The sequence below is a fragment of the Dermochelys coriacea genome, chromosome 6 (genome assembly GCF_009764565.3).
Source record: "Dermochelys coriacea isolate rDerCor1 chromosome 6, rDerCor1.pri.v4, whole genome shotgun sequence".
Taxonomy (NCBI): Eukaryota; Metazoa; Chordata; order Testudines; family Dermochelyidae; genus Dermochelys; species Dermochelys coriacea.
Window position 1 is genome coordinate 65,384,943 of NC_050073.1, and position 19,227 is coordinate 65,404,169.

Consider the following 19,227-nt stretch of genomic DNA (forward strand, 5'->3'; position numbering starts at 1 on the left):
TGCTGAAGCCATATAAAGGCACCTAAATAAAAACTGCCCTCATTTGCAGAAGTACCAATCACCACAATTCAAAATGAAATCACTTAGTATAGGGGATAACTGAAGTTTTAGATCCCATTGTGTGATAAATGGTAACTGCTGAAGGGTGTAATGGCAGCCACTCTTAATATGTACTTTTGCCTTGCCCTGTACTGTGCAAGAGAGAGAATATTATGGATTGTGCTGAACATGAAGTATAAAAACCATTTTGTTTATGGACCCAGCAGTTTATGTAAAATTGTGAATTGCAAATTGGAGACAGTGACCAGCTATTCTGAATCTCTGAGCCCTAGCCTTTTTCAGGAAAGAAAATACTGTGTACTGGTCATTATTCCCACTAGCTGGACGCTTGTCTCCAAAACCAAGCATGTTCCACAGAGGAAAATGATACAATTATAATCTACTGTGGAAGGGGAGCCTCCTAGATTTCTTCAGAGAAAAACTGAATCAAGCACACTATAATGAGGCATATAGGAGAGTGTACTCAGTGGGCACGATAAATGCTGGACATAAGCAGTGATTCTGGGAGTGAGAAGTGACTCTTGGTTGAAGAATACGACAACTTCCTCCACATCTACTGCAGCAGATAAAAGCTAGGGATTGTGGGTTATATCTTGTGAATTTGAAGGAGAGGATTGGTTATGTATCTCCTTCCAATCAGCCAGTTAGTGCTTCCATGGAGTTCAAACCACACACCCATTTATTCATTTGGGTCCAATCCAACATCTGTTGGAGCCAGTGGGAGTCCTTCCATTGATTTCAGTTCCCTTTGGATCAAGTCCTTAGATCCCTGGATGGCATTATCTGCTCACACATAGGAGACGGTGAGATCATAGCGCTGATAATTTCTCACTTTTGGTTTCTAGGCACTAGTGACATCTCAGGATTATGGAAAGCAGCTCTTGGAGGTAGTAGATTTGCTGCAGAAGCACAATTTGGTTGACTTCCAGATCACTTCCTATGATGATAGGGTGAGATACATCACCCAGAGGGCAGCAGAGGTCACCAAGGGCAAAGCAATCAAGTCAGATGTGCTTCATGCCAAAGCTCAGATGCTCCATCAGCTGTACCAAAACCTCATAGCTCTCAGCAAATCCCGGTAAGGCTCTCCTTATGGTCTAGCTCTTTCTGATTAGAATGGTGGGTCCTTTTAAAATGGAGATAATGGGAGGACCAGAATCTAGAATTTCTCATTTCTCCACATATAAAGCTATAACAGACCCAGCAGAGAAGGAGACAATCACAGAGGGAGCTGATAGAACCATAGCTTTCCCTGTGCTCGCTTTGTTGTTCAGGCTTCAAAACTGAAACTAACACATTGTTGCATTGGGGTTGGGGGGAGAGCTCAAACATTTAAAGGACACCCAGAAGGATCATCAGCAATCATAGGTTGAGAGGGAACTTCAGTGTCAAAGTTCATTCCTAGTTGCTTCTATGTGATCTGGACCTGATATGGCTGATTCTCTATCTCCTGGGTTCAGAGGGGAATTTCCTTTTGGCTTCCTCGTGTTGTCCAGCCATAACTCAGCCATGACTCGGAGGTACCATGGGAATTCAATCTCTGAATTTTCTGCAGTGCTGAAGCCCTTTAATTAATCTATTCTCTGTTCCTGCGTTGTACCAGAAATCCTAACACTGACCGAGCTGTATTGCTTGTTGCCTTGTGTTAGACAATCCCAGCTACAGGAAGCGTTGAAGCTTTTTGAGTTTTTCCATGACTGTCAGGAAGAAGAGTCATGGATCTCTGAGAAATGGCAAGTAGTGAGGACAGCAACATTAGGACGAGATCTTAGTCAGATTATTGCCTCCATTCAGAAGCACAAGGTACAGTATTTTGTTGACTGGTGTCTGTTCTCTATATTGTATCTAGTCTTTCATAATTTATCTAAACCAATTGTCAGAATATTTATGCTTCAAATTAAGGGTCCTGGCTGGCTTTTGGAACCTGAGAAATCATGCATCTTAGGGATCCCTCCCAATGGGGGACAGTCCTATGTTTAATATGGGATTGTGGATGTGCAGAACAAGCAGAGTGAAGCTCAGTGTGCTATCCATTAGGCCATTTTGGTGGATGGGAGAAGGAGATGGTTCTTATCCACTCACCTTTCCCAAAGTAGGTACACAGGGAGAATAAGTAGAGTAGACATGCCATAAATGAAGGGGAAATGACTGAACTGTGGTAAAGGAGGGATGGGAAACCCTAGAATAACATTGCTGGGACCTCCCAGAAATTTGCTGCCAGCTCTCCCTGTGAACTGGACACAGCTTGGGAAGAAAAGCTTCGTTTCATGAAGTTCCATCTTGTTGATGAAGAGAAATCACTGTGGCAAACAGACCTGAAGACTTGAAAAGGCAGTTACAGAATTTAAACAGCAATTTCTGACATGCAGCTCTTATAATTAGGAAGTCAATAGTAAAGGCATGAGAGCATGTCTATGAACCATAAGATCTCTAGAGAGGTGTGTGAGAGAGGGTGAATGTGTGTTGGGAGTGGAAGACATAATGCTGCCTACTCAATGGATGACACCTCCCCCAGAGACCATCCTGTATAGTATGCTGCTGGAATGGGGAAGGGAAGTATCTCAATACAATACAATACAAAATAATAGTTGGGTGAATGAAAAAGAGATATTGGGGCTCAAAGGACAGTATTATCTATGGAGAAAGTGGCAGCGTCAGAATGGAGGGCAAACAGAATCATTACACGTTAGTTTTATAGTAGCTGACAGAAGAGTCTGGCTGTGGGAAAAAGCCACAGCTCTCCTGGGACAGGTCAGTTCCTTGGGCCCGTAAGTCTCCACTACTCATTATTATGTCACTTTATTTGGCAGGCTCTAGAAGTCGAGTGCAACTCCCACAAGGCAATTTGTTCCAATATAATGAGGAAGGGCTGGGAGCTAAGTCAAAGGAACCACTCAAACCAGAGGGATATCCAGTTGCAGATAGACAGCCTCCAGAAGCTCTGGCAACAGCTCCAAGATGAGGTGGCCAATCGTAAAATCCATCTGCAGGCAGCTGCTTTAATCAAACAGGTAAACAAGGCTGCAGTTTTTGCATTTTGTAACAGAAAGAACAAGAACTCATTCCATTTCTGCTTGTCACCAGATTGGGGTTTATGTAACGAACACAAGAAGGGTCTGGAAGCAGTAAGTTTTGCTGGGGTGAAACAAAATATCTTTCAACTCTCATGATATTAATCAATTTTTTTTTATCAGAGTGCTGTCTCTCTCTCTCTTTTTGTATCTCACAAGTCCTTCTGGTCTTCTGTAGGTAGACACCGGCTGTGTGTCATAACTGCTGATTTCTGTTTTCATTTGGCTACTGTGAAATGTGCCCCAAACACTATATTCCAGATTCTGCTTTCCTTGTTCCTTAGCATAATAACTGATACTTGCAGACTTTATGGCTGTCAGGTATTCTGCATGTGCGGAGCACTGGGAGGGAATTTTGACCTTCAACTCTGAAAATTCAGGCTCCTAGCATTTGAGATCAGACTCATCTCTTCTGCAAGCCAGCCAATAGAGGGCAGTGGTACACAGCTAGTCAAGAACATATATATTGACCTTCATTCTCAGTTAGAAATACTAGAGTTAAATAACTTAAAAAAAAATCTGGTGTGTGAATCAGCTTTCTTGTGGGTGAGACCAGGATGACTGTCTGACACTCTTTTTCTGTAGAAAAAACTGGTATCAGTCCCAGTTCAGAACTCATAGACTCTCCCATTTTATCCGTGAAATGCCCCAACAAAGAGCCAAGCCACCAGGCCATCCAGGCTGCTCATAATGGTTAAGTAGGAGGGTCCTCTTGCCTTTTGAGTGGTTCCCAGGAAGCTTTCTTTCTGACTGGCTGTGGTCTGCTCCCATCAATTGACCTGTGTCGATAGAGTGAGAATTCTTCTGTTTTCCAAAAAATCTCCGAGAGACAGATTTAATGGTGCATTAGAATATTGCCTGCTGTATTTACGTTTCTGATTCAGCACTGCTGTAACCACTCTGCTCTACCTGGCATAATGCCATCTGAGATAGTTACATTGCTAATTCGCTGAATAGTTGTACCTTCAGTGCAAGACTGCTGCTGAGCCAGGATGTGCTGGATACACAACATGTGAGAAATACATTGTGAACATCATGCAATGGATGAAAGTCCCTCCTGAGGAGCCTCAGCTGAATGAAGTATGGGGGCATTTTTCAAAGGCACAGTGGCAGTTAGGTACCAAACTCCAATGGGAGGTATAGGTCTAGCTGCCATTTGTGCCTTTGAAAATCTGTCCCATAAAAAAGAAATATCACACCACAAAGCTTGGATCCTGATTGGAGTTTCCCCAAAGTATGAGGAGTGATTAGTGTTGTTAGATGTTTGGCTGCGTGTGTGTGTTTTCTGTGTACTGTCCCAGCTCTGCACAGATAGTTGGCACAGCAGACCTCGATCAAACTTTCCAATAATCACAATCTCGGTTCGTAGCAAAGGCACTTGGGCAGGTTTATTGTCAACGAAGCACAGTCCTAAACTCCTGGCTCATTGGTTACAGGTACACGAACACATTGTATGCCTATTGCAATGAACTAGCTCAGTTAATGGCGGGACTTTCCATTATCCCCTAGGCCAGCGAAAGACACTCCCTCTGAGATACCTCTTTATACACTGATGCAAACAAGTTACGTATAGCCCCTGTGAAGTGCCTAGGTGCCACCCTCTGACGTATCTAGGTGACACACATTCAATCAAAACATCTCTATTCATCATGCTGTCATCCTGACCTTATCTTTGGGATCGGTCAGCGTGTGCCTGTTCTCTTTGGGGAATGTGTTGGTATCAAGGTGTTCTGGTACCACCCTTCTGAAATATGTTTGTGTAAGTGCTCTGTACCTAGCATTTTTCAGGAATGTGTGTTTCTGCAATATCAGCCCAGTTCTTGCCAAATTCTGGGAGCAGGCCCGTCTCTTGCTCACAACCTGGCTTTGCTTTATATCAGCAAAGCTTTAAGCACTACAACTACTTTAGCTCAGGCCTCATACCAGGCCTCTGATACAAGGACTTATGTCTGAGGTCCTCTTCCTACTACAATTAGAACTGGAACTTTGGTTTGGTTCCATCTCTGATTTAAATACACAAATGCACACATTCAAAAAGCCACTATAAAACCATAATTTACCAATTACACCGTAGCATCTCAGATTACCCAATAATAATGTTTTCCCTATCCTTTTCATTCCCTCTCATATTCACACAGAAGCCTGGACATTTCCTTCCTTAACAGATTTTGTTCTTTTTGGTTTGACAAACACTGAATTATTTCCTGTTTGTAGCAGTTTTAAAACTATTATAGCTTTGTCTCTCCCACAGCTTTGGGGGGGGCGGGAAGGGGAAGGCGGGAAGGGGGTAGTTTAAATTATTTTTATAATTTAATGTCTTTTTACAATTACAGCTATATAAGCTTGCACCCAAACTTTTCCCATGAATTGCAATTTGTGAAGGCTGCTTTCTATTAGACAAACTTCCTCTGTATCCTCATGATCTATCATTAACTTTTGTGGAAAAACATCTGTTGTTGAAATTGTAGGCCATCCCTACAGTCTGAAAGTATGCTATGTATTGTTGATTCTGTTAAATGACAAAGTCTGACTACTGTCTAGTAACAAAGTCTGACTACTGAGTGATTGACTTGGAAACTGGCTAATAAGATTTATGGAGGAAATATTTGGGACTAATTTATTTAATTGTGATCCTGTGAACCATATTGGTGCTAAGTGTGCTGCTGAAATATAATTGGGGTTTCTAAAGAAAGAGCCACCTGATGTGTAATGGTCCTGCTTATAGGACCTGTGTATGTGTTATGATTAGCCTCAGTTGTCTGATGCGATTACTGCCCTGTTGACCATTTGCCAGAGGATGGACTGTTGGGTGTGTATCTCTTAGGGCTGTTTGATTAAACATTCTCCCCACTTGTGTTCCCTTCAGTACTTTGCTGATATTGATGAAGCAGACTCATGGCTACGGGAGCGGCAGCCCCTCCTGGCCAGTAAGGATTATGGGAAGGATGAGTCCAGCGCAGAAGCCTTGCTACACTGCCACTTGCGACTGGAGAAGGAGATCACAGTCTACTGCTTGGAGATGAGGCGCCTGGAAGAACAAGCTGGTACTGTAGCAAAGCAGGCTCCATCTGCGGTATGTGGATATGAGGTTGTGTCCCTCTACTTCCCTTTTTTTTTATTTATTAGAGCTGGTTGGAAATTTGGTGAAATTGAAACATTTTGTGAAAATGTGTCAGTGTTGACAAAACTTCACTGAAAAAAGCATGTAGATAAGGTCAAGATGTTTCAATCTTTTTGGAATGGAATGTTTTGATTTTCCAGGTCAAAATAACTTTTCATTCCGAATTGAAATGAAAACAGTTTTTTGAAATGTTGGAATTCCCTGCTGAACAGAAGAGCCTAGATTCAATTAGCTCTCTTAATTATACATGAGACAGGGCCCAGTCCTCTGGCTGTCACTGATGGAATCCTAGAAATACAGTTTTTGATCCTTTAGCACCAAGACTGGCTCATCCACGTCACACCTTTCTCCTAGCTCTCACAAATCTCCTACTCCTCCCCACCTTATTATTTACTTCCTACTGAATCCAACTCTCCTTCCAAATGGCCATTACACACCACCCATTACCTCCCTCCCTGCTTTTCTCCAGACGCCTATACTTCACTTACTTTAATCCTCTCACCTGAGGCTTCTGTAATCATCCTGGGGGAATTCAGTTTTCATGTTTGATTCCTCTGCTTCTTGATTTGTCTTGTTAAACTCATTTGATCTTCAGCTGTGGTCTGAATCCCCCATTCAATATTTTGGCCGTAATCCTGATTGTTACCTTTCAGATTTCTTTATCTCTGAACGCTCTCTCTATAACAATGAGATATGCAAGATAAAACACTCTTGCTGGTAGGTTGCCATGTAACATTGCTTCGTTTCTTAGAATTCAGAATGATAGATAACACACAAGAACCCCAAAACAGAGTGTGATGACAAAGCTGGGTGCTCACTTCAACAGAGAGGCACAACTCACCCCTGCTTACTGTAGGCTGGCTCTCTGCAGACTGATTCTGAACCCATACTTCCCTACACAGCCCCCTGCCTGCAAACAGGACCAGGAAAATCCCTGAAAATTTAAAGTGATCACAATTGTACCACAGTGTTCAATGCATCACATAGGTGCATTTGCAAATTGAAATATCTAACACTTTGAGTCAGGCAGATCATTTTGAAAATTTAGTCCTTTAATTTATCCTTAAGGTCAGGGGCTCCAATTATCCATAGTGTCACAGACTGATTTTGTTGTATTTTGCTTTAACAGGTGATATCAGTGCCGGTGGTGAAGGCTCAGGTCCAGAGTAGCCTAAACCAAGGGATCACTAAACTACCATTGAGCTGCTCTGTGCGCGGGGGAACCCCGGAAATTGGATTTTCTAATCCACCTGATTCAGATCCTCACTTTATTCCAGAGAACATCCGGAGGACCCAGAATGAAATAAATTTGCTTTATGAGAATCTTCAGACCATGGCTGAGGTATTGTACCTCTTTCAATACTTTGTGCTTGTGTAGCCTGTCTTGGAGATTAATAGTGGGATCTAGTGTCATGCAAAGGGTAGGCAGGTGTTGTTTTAGCTTCCCTTGCTCAGCTCTGACAATGTGGTGCAATCCTGAACTATGTAGCCCCTGAAAAGACTGCTGGCTGTGCTAAATTGTGTGGTGCTTTTCTGATTTTGACCAACATCATGTCAGCAGTAGGAGAGAAACGAATCATCAGTGACATTCAAAACAGTCAGAAATTTCATTTAAGCTTTGAGTGCATTTGGTTCAGGTTTTATCCAGTCTGGCTTGTACATCATTATGTGAGAATCATAAATTAATTTCTGTAATCATCACATTTTCCTCCCAGTTCTTATATTTTTTGGAGAGCAGCTTCCTTCTTTATCCCCTTGGCTTTACTGGAGTTTGCCTATTACAGCAAGAGACCCTCTCCTAGGTCGGAGAAACGTGGGAAGTTAACCCCAAGCCTTGAGGCTGTAGTGGCAAAGACTGGAAACTTTAACACAGATATTTACAAAAGACCATTAGTTTTTCCCTTTATTCCTCTGTATCCTCAACCTCCAAGGGGTCCCGCCCAAAAAGCTGATGTGTGAACCCTCCGATTCCTATTTTTCCTGCAACCAGTGCTTATGCACGTGTCTAGGATTAAAGAGGTAATGCTCCCTTTGTAGTGTTGACTTGTATCTTCAATCAGCCAGCACACACCACTACTAAACTTTCTGCTTATCAGGTGTTGTGAGCATCAGTTCTCTGATACTCCCAATTCCTGTTGCCCCAGGAACAAGTATTCCAGGCTCAAGATGCCAATTTATATTCCCTGTTTGTTAACAGGGAGAACTACCACCAACCTGCCAGGTTAATCTGTATGCTTTAGTTCTTTAGCCATGGGGATCTCTTTCTGAAAAAGGCCTGTGTATCACAATATTCAATTCTCCATCTGTTTTACAGCACAGGAAGAAAGGTCTGGAGGAGATGATCCGATTGTACCGCTTCTACAGCTCCTGTGAAGAGTTTCAGTCTTGGATGGAAGATAAGGAGAAAATTTTCCAGACCCTTCAGCCTGAAGCAGACAATGTGGAGATCACACAGCAGAAATATGAGGTACCTCATCTCTACTCGGTGTAGATAACTTGTAAAACAAACTGACCATGGGGGAATGGATGTATGTGAGGAAAGGAGGACTCCAAAGAAGTTGCTTTCAACCTTTTTTTTGTTAACTGAATTTTAATCCATAAGGTTTTGTCTATACAGTGTGAGCTAAGGTGTGAATATATAACGGCAGGTTTATACCAGAATAAGTTGTCCACATGTCATTGGGGTGGAATGGGATGTATATTATACCAGAATAAGTTTATTATGTATCTATGGGCTCAGAGGGAAAACCATATAGGGGAGTATATTCTGTCAAGAGATAGCTGAATGAACAGAGAGAAAAGAAAAAAATTGGATGTCAAAGCATAGTAGATACACAAATAGAAGATGAGTGAATACAACAGCTTGTGGAGCACTTTTTGCATAGAGATGCTGAGTTTTGAGTTCTTCACGCCATACATTATCCCTGTATTTTTTTTCTGTTTTAGAGCTTTCTAGTGGAAATGGCTGTGGGGAAAATCCAGCTGGGAGAGATCAAATGCCTAGCAGATAAGTTTGCAAAGAGCAGTCCCAGCAAACAGAATGAAATCCAAGCCCACCTTAAAGAGATCAGTAGGAGGTAATGCTCCTGATAGAATGGGGAATCACCGCATCAAGGACTTTTCATGCCCTGCATAAACTATCTTGGAGAAAATACCAGTCTGAGATGTTTTGGCACACAAAACTGACCTGAGATGTGAAGATAGAGGGTTGTCTATGGAAAGTTGATGTTTGTCACTGCAGTTTGCGTTTACTTCACCAGGGAAGCTTTTACCAAACTGGAGATGTAGAATCTCTCTTATCTATAACTTAACCAGCTTTAAATAGAACCATTTGCCAAGAAGAGATGGAATCAAAATCACTAGAATTCTTTGCATCACAGCTTAATGCACACCTGCTGGAGATGTTCTCATAAAATTAGGATAATAAGAGGGGAAGGAGGGCATGGTCTACATGGACTGACTGTGGGGTTTATAGTATTGACAGTTGTAATGGAAAGTCTTTCCTCTGCCCTTGGCAATCAGTCATTGAAAAGAACAAGCAGTTTCTACAGGCAGGCAAGGAGCTTCCTTTTCCATGTGAGACCATTTTGCACACTGGATACCTTAATCATCACTTGGCCACATGTAGTCATCACTTGGCCATATATGTGCCTATTGTATGCACCTAAATGCTGATTTGAGTGTTTACGTAGGGGATGGGCCATTCTGTTTACGTGTCCCTGTTTGAAAATTGGATCTTATTGTCCCAACAGTTACTGGCTGGAGATATGGGGAAAAAATATAAATCACAAGAACTATTGCCAGGTCATGGACACACTCATTTTGTCAAGGGGTATAGCTGATGCTTTGAGATCTGAGGGCTTTTTGTTCATGGTCCAGTGAAAAAGATTCCTCATAAGTCCTTATCGCCTCCCGAGCTTCAGGGAGCAAAGTGGGGGTGGGTCTGAATTCTGTACCATCCTTAGGGTGCTTCAGCACACTCCCATCTGGGCATCAGGGGAGATGCCTGAGCCTTGCACAGGAAGAAGAAGGGGTGGAAGTCTCCTTGCACTCCTTGTGCTGTGGTACAAGAATCAGACTGACAGGTCCTAAATGAATGGATGACGGCAGGTAAAATATACTTTGGAATAAGTCTGTTTTCATTATATTTAAAGTAAAAGCAAGCACATCGTGAAATAGTCAAATGTCACAATGGGCTCTTCTGTTTGGTTCAGCCTGTACTGCATGGCTAAGTGCGGATTTAAGCACCCAGAGGCAGGGGTTAGGATGTCCTCCTAAGGCATTCAGGTTTGAAAATTGTAACTATAAAAAACTCTTTGCTTTTGTAACGCTTTTCATATCTATTTTTATATGGACTCTTGGCAGCTCCAACCGTGGTCAGAAACGTCAAGGCACAATTGGGTCCTTCTTTCGATTATTTTTCTTTATTTGCATAGAATCAACAGTGTGACAGCAACTTGTACTGGGTGTGGAAGAGGAATACCATCTTAAAGGGGAAATTCATCATGTGTAGAGGCTGAACACTAGTCCTATGCCCCCTTTAAGTGCCAATACAATCTTATTTTGAAGATTGCCTTGATATATAAAGAGAGCATAGAGCTTGTCTTTCCCCACCCCCTGCACAAAGATGAATTTTGCCATAGGTGATTTTTAAAGGTGCATGCAACAAATCCACTGGAAATTTATTTTCCCCCCATAGGCAAAGACACTGTGATTTTAGTGTCTAGATACAGCTGTTGCAGTTGTTTTTTCACTCCTAGATGGGGGCGCCTGGAAACTCTGAAGGAGGAAAAGGGTTCAGAGCTGATTGGGGTGGCTGATGTGAGGACATTCCTCCAGGACTGCCAGAGCACCAGAGGGCTACTACAAGACAAGCTGGTCCATCTCAGGGATTTGGAACCTGGAAACACACCTGCTGTACTGGATGCAAACCGGCGCAAGCTGTTTGCTTTGGACAGGGAAGTCCTGGTGCTGGAGAGGAAAATTGAATACCTGAAGAGTGTGGCCAAATCGTAAGGAATCAGCCATTTGTTTCTATATTTTTTACTAGTGATCTAGTTTCATATTTGACGCGAAGTGTATAGAGTATATACAGTTGTGAAAGACTGACTTATACTTGCCTTAGGTCAGCCTCTAGTGCTAGCTTGCTCTCCCTGGTCTGGCTGCAATCATTGCTCCTTTTCCTCCTTGAGTGAGATCTTCTGTCCAGGGTAGAGTTGGATGAATATCTGAGTGACTGGCTCTAAACGTTGTCTACAAAGAAAGAATCCCTACATTATGAATGGAGTAGCACAAGTCTTTATTGATATTGAATCACTGAGCTATTCTTCCAACTGAAATCCCCAGCACATGTAGTGGAATGTGGTGTATAATGAATTATCAATGCAAACCACAGTCCCCACTGAGTTTGTTCTAGACAATGAGTATTACCTCTCTTTGAATTTAAGGACACCTCATTTGCAGATCAAACTGCAGTTCAGGCTGTAGGACCGTGAACTAGGATTAACAAACACTATTTCGAGCTATGTGTATTCTTAATAAGGTACTGTGTAATCCCCAACATGGGGTATCCTTGAGAGCCATGAGATGGAGAAAAGAGGATGAAAGAGAATTAGAAATATAAGGCATTTGTGTATACATTTTAAACTTTGGTTTAACATTTCTAATTAAAAAATATCTCCTTGTGTGTTTACAATGTCCATTGCAACACACCTATTCCATTCTGTTAGGCATGCCCTGTTCAGATCTATAAGTTAGAAACATTTCATGGAACTGTGAAATCTGATTGGCTGATCATCCCTATGTGTTTTATGTTATGTGAAAAGGAGCATGGGGTGTAAGTGTGCTTTTCCTGGAATCTGGGACCAGGAAAGACCAGGTAATTTGTATCCTCTTGTGGAAATTAGTCGTACAATATCTTTGTTACATATAGATCAGAGGTGATGTAAGGCATCAGTGAAACCAACAGTGGCTGGGGAAAGAGTACCAATACTGAGTCAGACTATAAAAAAAGCAGTTTATTGTCATTATAAGATTATATCTTTGAAGTAAAGGTAATGAATTTCTTGATGTGATATGTTAGCTTTTGACACTCCTAACTGAAGCCAGAGAATTTAAAAAAAAAATAACACAAAACATTTTGATCCTCAGTGATAGAATGCACAGCTGGTGCCTGTAAAGTCTTTTGACAGGATGCATTTCCTGGAGGACTCTATGATCACTTTGTCTATGCTGTTTATATAAGGAACATTAAATGCCCGAACTGACCTTCTTTTTGGGAGGAACCACTAACAACCCAGTCCCATTGTCTTTAGTGTCAGCTGGGTCAAGCTATAAGGCTCAAGTTGTTTCTGAAACTAAATTAAGGATGTTGTTTGGTTTCCTTGTATAGGATTAAGGACACCAACCCTGCAGAGAGCAGGGCCATCAAAAAGCAAGTGGAGAATATGGAGAAGCTGCTGGCCACACTCAAGTCACAGACTAAAGAGAGGGAGACATCCCTGGAGTTGGCACAGGATCAACAGGCTTTCCTGCAGGACAGCCGCAGACTCCTACTGTGGGCAGATGGCATCAGGGAGAAGCTGGGCAGTATGGAGATGGGCATGGACGTGACTTCTTCAGAGCAGTTGCTGAAGGAACATCAGGACCTTCTGAAGGAAATTCGCACTCAGAAGGAAAGGTAGATGTTTGCTTCGGTAGTGAAGAAGGAGGGTGAGGTGCTGCAGCACCAGGGAGGCCTGGAGCATACCCAGAAAACAGATCTGGAAACATAAACTTGATGTGAAGATGGTGCTTGGGGTTTATTGAAGTGCATATAAAATTTAGCATGAAGAAAATTAAAAACTGACAGTGCACATAACCCAGTTAATTTCCCCATATCAAATGAAAGTGTCTGCTAACCCAAAGTCTGACTCCAGTAGCTGCCTTCTGCCTCACCCAGATGCTCAGCAAGGAAGAAAACTCACTATTTAAAGTCCTCAGACTTCTTTTCCTTCCCAGGTCACTTCTGCCAGAGCAATCCAATCACTTATCCTGGGTTCTCCCCTCTCCTGTGTTTTTATGAGCCAGGCCTGCCAGACTCTCAGGCCACCAGTCCCGTCTCTCATTTTATAAAAACCCAGAGACACAGTGACTCTTTGTCCCATGTAATGGTTGGCCACCTGTTTTCTTGGGCTCTCAAGCCAACAGAGAAAACTCCTGGCCACCTCAGATGTACAACCCTGAGCAGCCAACCCCTGCACTTCCTGGCAGAGTGTAAGTGAAGAGGACGTTAATAGGGAAAGCAATGGGTAATGGCAGCTCTGCCACCAAGAAAGCAAGGAATAGAGCAGCATCAGAGAGAGAGAAAGAGATGGGGAAGTTATAGGAGGAGGAAGTTTATTATTCTTTGTGCTTTGCCAGGAGAACACCAAGCTCAAGTTGCCTCCTACAGTAACTTGTCCTCTTTCCTTGTAACTCTGGGCAGGTTTATGCAGCTAGAAGACCTGGGGCAGAAGGTAATGTATGGTCAACCTAGCAACAGGACCCAGGATGTGCGCCAGACCGTGGAGAGGCTTACCCAACAAAGCAGTGAGCTGGAGGAGATGTGGGAGCAGCGGAAGAAGCAGCTCCAAGACAGCTTGGAACTGCAGAAGTTCAATAGGGAAGCCAATCGCATCAGTGCAACCCTCTCCAGCCATGAGGCTTTTCTAAGAGTAGATGACCTTGGGGTATGTATCAGAACATCCCTTTTTGTCTCCTGCTCCCACTCCCCATCCAGAACAGTCTTGACCCATAATGACTCCATCAGAACAGAGATTCAATGACAATCTCTGTCCTCTGGCTCAAAACTGAGAATTTCTAGCCACGCTTAGATTGGTTGCAGCATTTCTGTAACAGTGATGTGTTACTGTTCAGAAGCTGCACGTGCAGGGCCTGGTTCTCATTTACTCATTTCTTTAAATGAGAAGCAGGCTCATAACTGCTAAAAGACGCAAACCCAAGGAGCTGTAGTTGTGACCCAGAGGTGTGTTTGTGCAGTTGGGGTGGAATGCTCTGGTTAACCTTTTCACCATGCTTTCTCCACTGTTCCTTCTATTTTTACACTGCCATTATCCATTAGCATGCTATTACAATCAGTAGAATATTAGCAAGGAAGTAATTGGTACATTCCGCACCGATACTCAACAGCAGTCAGCCAGGGGAAAGTATGTAATGATCTCACCTCCAATGGGAAGAGGCTGGGAAAGAGGATATGAGTACTATTAACACCTGTTGGAGGCTCACCCTTAGACTGGATGATAGAGCTGTTACTAGTACTGTTAGAATCTAAAGTGCAGCCTCCTCATATTTCAGAGACTGGTTTGCTGCAGTTTGTGGGTAACCAAATATATTATACAGTGCTTACGTCAAGGTGGCACCATGCTGCTGCAATTAAAAGATGAGGATAGAATCTTAGGACAGGAGAAAACATGAGAGATAAGGGTTCAAGCAAGACACAGCTGCTCACTTGTTCAAAGCCCTGAAGGTCCTCAATGATGTGGAAAATCTACACTATATACTTGCTTCACGTGGGGTGGAGAATAAGGACCTGCACAAAGGCAGAAATAATACCATCTCCTCCACTGCCACAGAGGGAGCCATATTACAGAGGTGAAACTTGATCAAGTTTTCTTCCCCCCCGCTCCAGGACCACGTGGATGCTGTTCACAGCCTTCTCAAGCGGCATGAGGATTTTGAACGACTGCTGATGGCGCTGAAGCAACGGGCTGAAGTGATGAATGAGCATGGGGAGAAGCTAGTGAAGAACAGGCACTTTGCTTCTTACATGTGAGTTTAGAGCCATTTACACTCTAGGTACAAAAGAGGAGGAAGACAAGAGATTGACTCTACTGAAGACATTTAATTTTTACAAACCATCATCAAGTGTCATTGGAGTGAAACAGAAGATCCTCTTTGAGCCAGCATTCATACCAAATCCCATCAGTCCACAAGCTGTGGTGTTCTAATTTGGATGGAAAAGGATTAATTCTTTCATTTCCTTCCATGCTGCTTCTTAATATGAAGAGAATGGAACCGGTATTGCAAAGAGATGCATTTCCTGTACTCTGACAAGGGTAACACTTTCAGTTCAGAGTGCCATTTTTGGTACAATAATGGAGAATACTCCAGTTTTTCTCCTTGCATTTTATACTACATGTGCCAATAAGATCTTGTAGTCCCTTTTAACCCTATGGTTCTATGACCTCTTTATTGAAGAACTCATTAAAATTCTCACATAACTATGTGTTCCTTGCATTTGAGAGTATCAATAATATTTAGTATGAATACAATAGATTTCAAATCACTTCACAAAGGAATAACAGTTGTAATCATTATGCCTGATTCTCATCTAACTTAAGGCCCTTTTGCACCACCCTGGCACTATAACATGGCCTTAAAGTTGAAGTCAGTGTAATTCATGGCTCCTTTAAGGTGCTAGAGCAGTGTAAAAGGGCCTTGGTGTAAATGAGAATTGGGCCCTGTATATTTAGAGATCACAACTGTTTGAAGGTAAGAGTGCTGGGGGAAACTGAAAAGCTACAATTATGCTTAAAGTTGCTTGGACTGGCTTTGGTGTCTAGTGCCATGACAAACAGTGGCATAGTTCAATTTTAAACATGAAAAGAGAGAAGGCACGCATTTGGCAGTTTCCCAAAATGAATTCGTATTGGCAAATAGCCAAAAGACACACAAGAGCAGAAAGCTGTACTTAATTGGTGAAGGTTGTGTTTGTCACTGTATTGCATTATCCCACGCTTAAATGTTATTGGACCACATTCTGCTTAGAAGAGATTAATGGGGAGGGGAGGAGCGCAGCTGAGCATGGTGAGAATCCAAAGAAAAATTAGGATGAAAAATGGAGCGAAGTAAAGAAAAACAACAATAAACAAATACAGAGGAACTATGGGAACATGGATAGGAGATGAAAGAGAAATTCTAATGCAAAAATATGGTGCCCTTGCCTGAGCTGTAGTGGAAGATGTGTTTGTGCCAGTTCAGTCTTTTCCGCGGTTCTTCTAGTATAGGTCTCCATTTAGTCATAAAGGCATATCTGTTTGTCATTCAATTAACTCACTCCAGGAAAAACAACCGTGGGCCAGATACTCAGCTGGTGTAAATTAGTGTGTTTCCATCAGCTTCAATGGAATTGTTGATTTACGCCAACTGAGAATCGGTTCCATGTGTTTAAATTAGAGGAAGATGTCTTATGAACTCAAGCGCCCCAAAAATGAACCAGAGAGTTTTACAAACCTTTGAACCCATATGTTCAGGGTTTAGCTGATTGCCATATTTGGGGTCGGGAAGGAATTTTCCTCCAGGGCAGATTGGAAGAGGCCCTGGAGGTTTTTTGCCTTCCTCTGTAGCATGGGGCATGGGTCACTTGCTGGAGGATTCCTCTGCTCCTTGAAGTCTTTAAACCACGATTTGAGGACTTCAGTAGCTCTGACATAGGTGAGAGGTTTTTCGCAGGACTGGGTGGGTGAGATTCTGTGGTCGGCGTTGTGCAGGAGGTCAGACTAGATGATCATAATGGTCCCTTCTGACCTTAGTATCTATGAACTACATCCTTCATTTTTTCATCACTTTAAGTCTTCAAATAAAATATTTGTGAGGGTGGGAGTGAATTAAACAAAAAGCTTTTCAGGGCAGGAACTTTATCGACTTACAGTAAGGTACTGTGCCCAACACATTTGGGGAGCTATCATAATACCAATAGTTCTTAATAATAATCATAAGACTGTTCGCCCCCAGTCCATCTGTCCCCTTCCCACTTATCTGCACATGAGAGACAGTAGCTACCCAGTGGAGCTGCCATTCTCCCACACACACAACCTCTCAATCTTGGAAAACCCAGCACGGCTGTGCAAAGGGATTGGGTAGTAAGCCTTACACACACACACCCTTTCTCTTAGCAACAGCATCTAGCTCAAAGTTCTAGCAATAAAGAATGACCAAGGAAACCCAGACAGATCAGTGCCATTGCCTTGTCGTCATTCTAGATAGGGGAATTAAAGCTCTGTGTCCTATTTTCTCTGCAGGATCGAGGAGATAATGGCTACATTCCAGGACCGATGGGAACGACTGAGACAGAGTAATGAACAGAAAAAAAGGAAGCTGCTTGCATCTCTTCAGCTGCAGGTGAAAGGGCTGATGCACTAGAGCTGACCAGAGGAAGCCTTGGGGCTGCCGTAATTTAACACTCTCTGTTGCCTGGAGCCAAGGCTAAAAATATTGAGCACTCTCCCTGTCCTCAACCACAGCCCACTTCACCTCGGAGCAGGAAGTTAGGAAATGTTGACCCCACATATAAGCTGACTAGAGTATTGGCAAATACATTAAGAACTCATTTAACATTAGTATTGGAGTGATCAGAGAATATCTACTAGGCCATAGTGAAGAATACCGTGAGTTGAATTAATACAAGAAATGAAAACATTTAATGAAAAACCACCTGGGCATCTTGATCACTAGATAATGTCCTTGTGAATGTCACCCTGGGCCTTAGCCCATTTGGCTCATATATTAATGCTTCACTGTGGGTTGGGGCTCCCAAAGAAAATTATAACTGGGGAGAAGATGCTGATACTCCAGAACCAGTGGGAGGAAGCCTCTGGTTCAGATTCTTGATGTGGAAGGAAAGTTTCTTTCTAAAACATTGAGCCTGATTCTGCTCTCGCTTACACCAGTGTTAATCAAGAGTACTCCATTGATGTAAATGTGGCTACATGGTTGCAAAAGTGGTGTATTGTCAGTAAGAGCAGAGCTGGCCCGTTTGGGTTTTTTGGTCACATTTTCATTAACTATCATTCTACCACACAGACAAGGAAATAATTTGTCTTATGGGATCTGATTTTCAAAGAGGCCTCAACCTGACCTTTGTTTATGTATGCACAACTTTGCATTTTCCTCTCTGCATTCTGTAGAGTCTAGTCATTAAAATTTTTCACTTGGAATGGTCATGGGGAATTGGGGAAATCCTTAACAGGATTCTTTGTAACCCAAAAAGTTCTTCAAATTAAAATTTCTATAATATATCTATAACATAATTGGGAAGTATTGTTATTACATTGCTACTAGCCATATTTTTCATATGGAATGGAATGTCATTAATGGTATTTGGGCTTCCCACCATGGAGCTGCATAGTCATAATGGTGGGTCACCTCTTTTATAAATGCATTTTCTGCTTGAAATCTGAGTCTTCACTGGTTACTGAAAGCAGTGGGGTAGGAAATATTGTCCAAAGGAGAAAACATGGATATTACATTAGGGCTGCAAAAGATTGTCCAAGTCTGTCAGCGATCCAGGATTGTGATCCATCAATGCAGGGCGCTGATTATTCAAATTGTCTTTCAGACTAAAAGAAACTGGGCTCCCCAACACTTAGATAAAATAAGGACCGAATATTTACTGCAGGAGTTTCCAGAATCCACTGTAGAGGATCAATCAAGTAGTGTCCTTGAGTCTGTGTACAATCAGGAGTTAAATATATTTAATCCTAACTGTCCCTAATAGGAGTTCAACCGTGATGTTGCTGAGCTGCTGATATGGATGGAAGAGAAGTATACGATTGCATCAGATGAGTCCTATCGTAACCCAACAAATATCCTGCGCAAACTGAAGTGGCATGAGGCTGCTGAGAAGGAAATGATGGCAAACGAGAAGCACTTTGCAGAGCTGATAATGGTGAGGGTGGATTCATTGTTGGAAAAGATTTATCAACTTGGCCAGTGTTTGATAGGTTTGGTTCTATTTGCAAAGTGCCTTTCTTGGTTGATTATAGGAGCCTGTAAAACAGCACAGTAGCCAACACAGCCAGTCGCACCACAGATACGTCTTTGATTAAGTGATGGTCTTGATTACTTTTTAACACCAAGTTTGCAAATCTTAGCATGGCAAGTAAAGGTGTGGTGGAGTGAAGACAAATTATATACAGTGAGGGAGTTATTACTTTG

The 19,227-nt window shown here is 42.4% G+C and overlaps 1 protein-coding gene across 1 annotated transcript in view; it reads left to right on the plus strand.

Annotated features, from left to right (window-relative positions):
- SPTBN5 (spectrin beta, non-erythrocytic 5) overlaps window positions 1–19,227 on the plus strand; it is a 145,265-nt gene that overhangs the window by 19,367 nt on the left and 106,671 nt on the right. Inside the window, exons 10-22 of the mRNA XM_043516834.1 lie at window positions 906–1,138; window positions 1,710–1,863; window positions 2,871–3,071; window positions 5,998–6,204; window positions 7,382–7,594; window positions 8,567–8,719; window positions 9,199–9,329; window positions 11,013–11,264; window positions 12,644–12,931; window positions 13,718–13,961; window positions 14,921–15,060; window positions 17,313–17,412; window positions 18,788–18,958. Coding sequence (XP_043372769.1) covers window positions 906–1,138; window positions 1,710–1,863; window positions 2,871–3,071; window positions 5,998–6,204; window positions 7,382–7,594; window positions 8,567–8,719; window positions 9,199–9,329; window positions 11,013–11,264; window positions 12,644–12,931; window positions 13,718–13,961; window positions 14,921–15,060; window positions 17,313–17,412; window positions 18,788–18,958 — 2,487 coding nt within the window. The remainder of the gene's footprint in view (window positions 1–905; window positions 1,139–1,709; window positions 1,864–2,870; window positions 3,072–5,997; window positions 6,205–7,381; window positions 7,595–8,566; window positions 8,720–9,198; window positions 9,330–11,012; window positions 11,265–12,643; window positions 12,932–13,717; window positions 13,962–14,920; window positions 15,061–17,312; window positions 17,413–18,787; window positions 18,959–19,227) is intronic.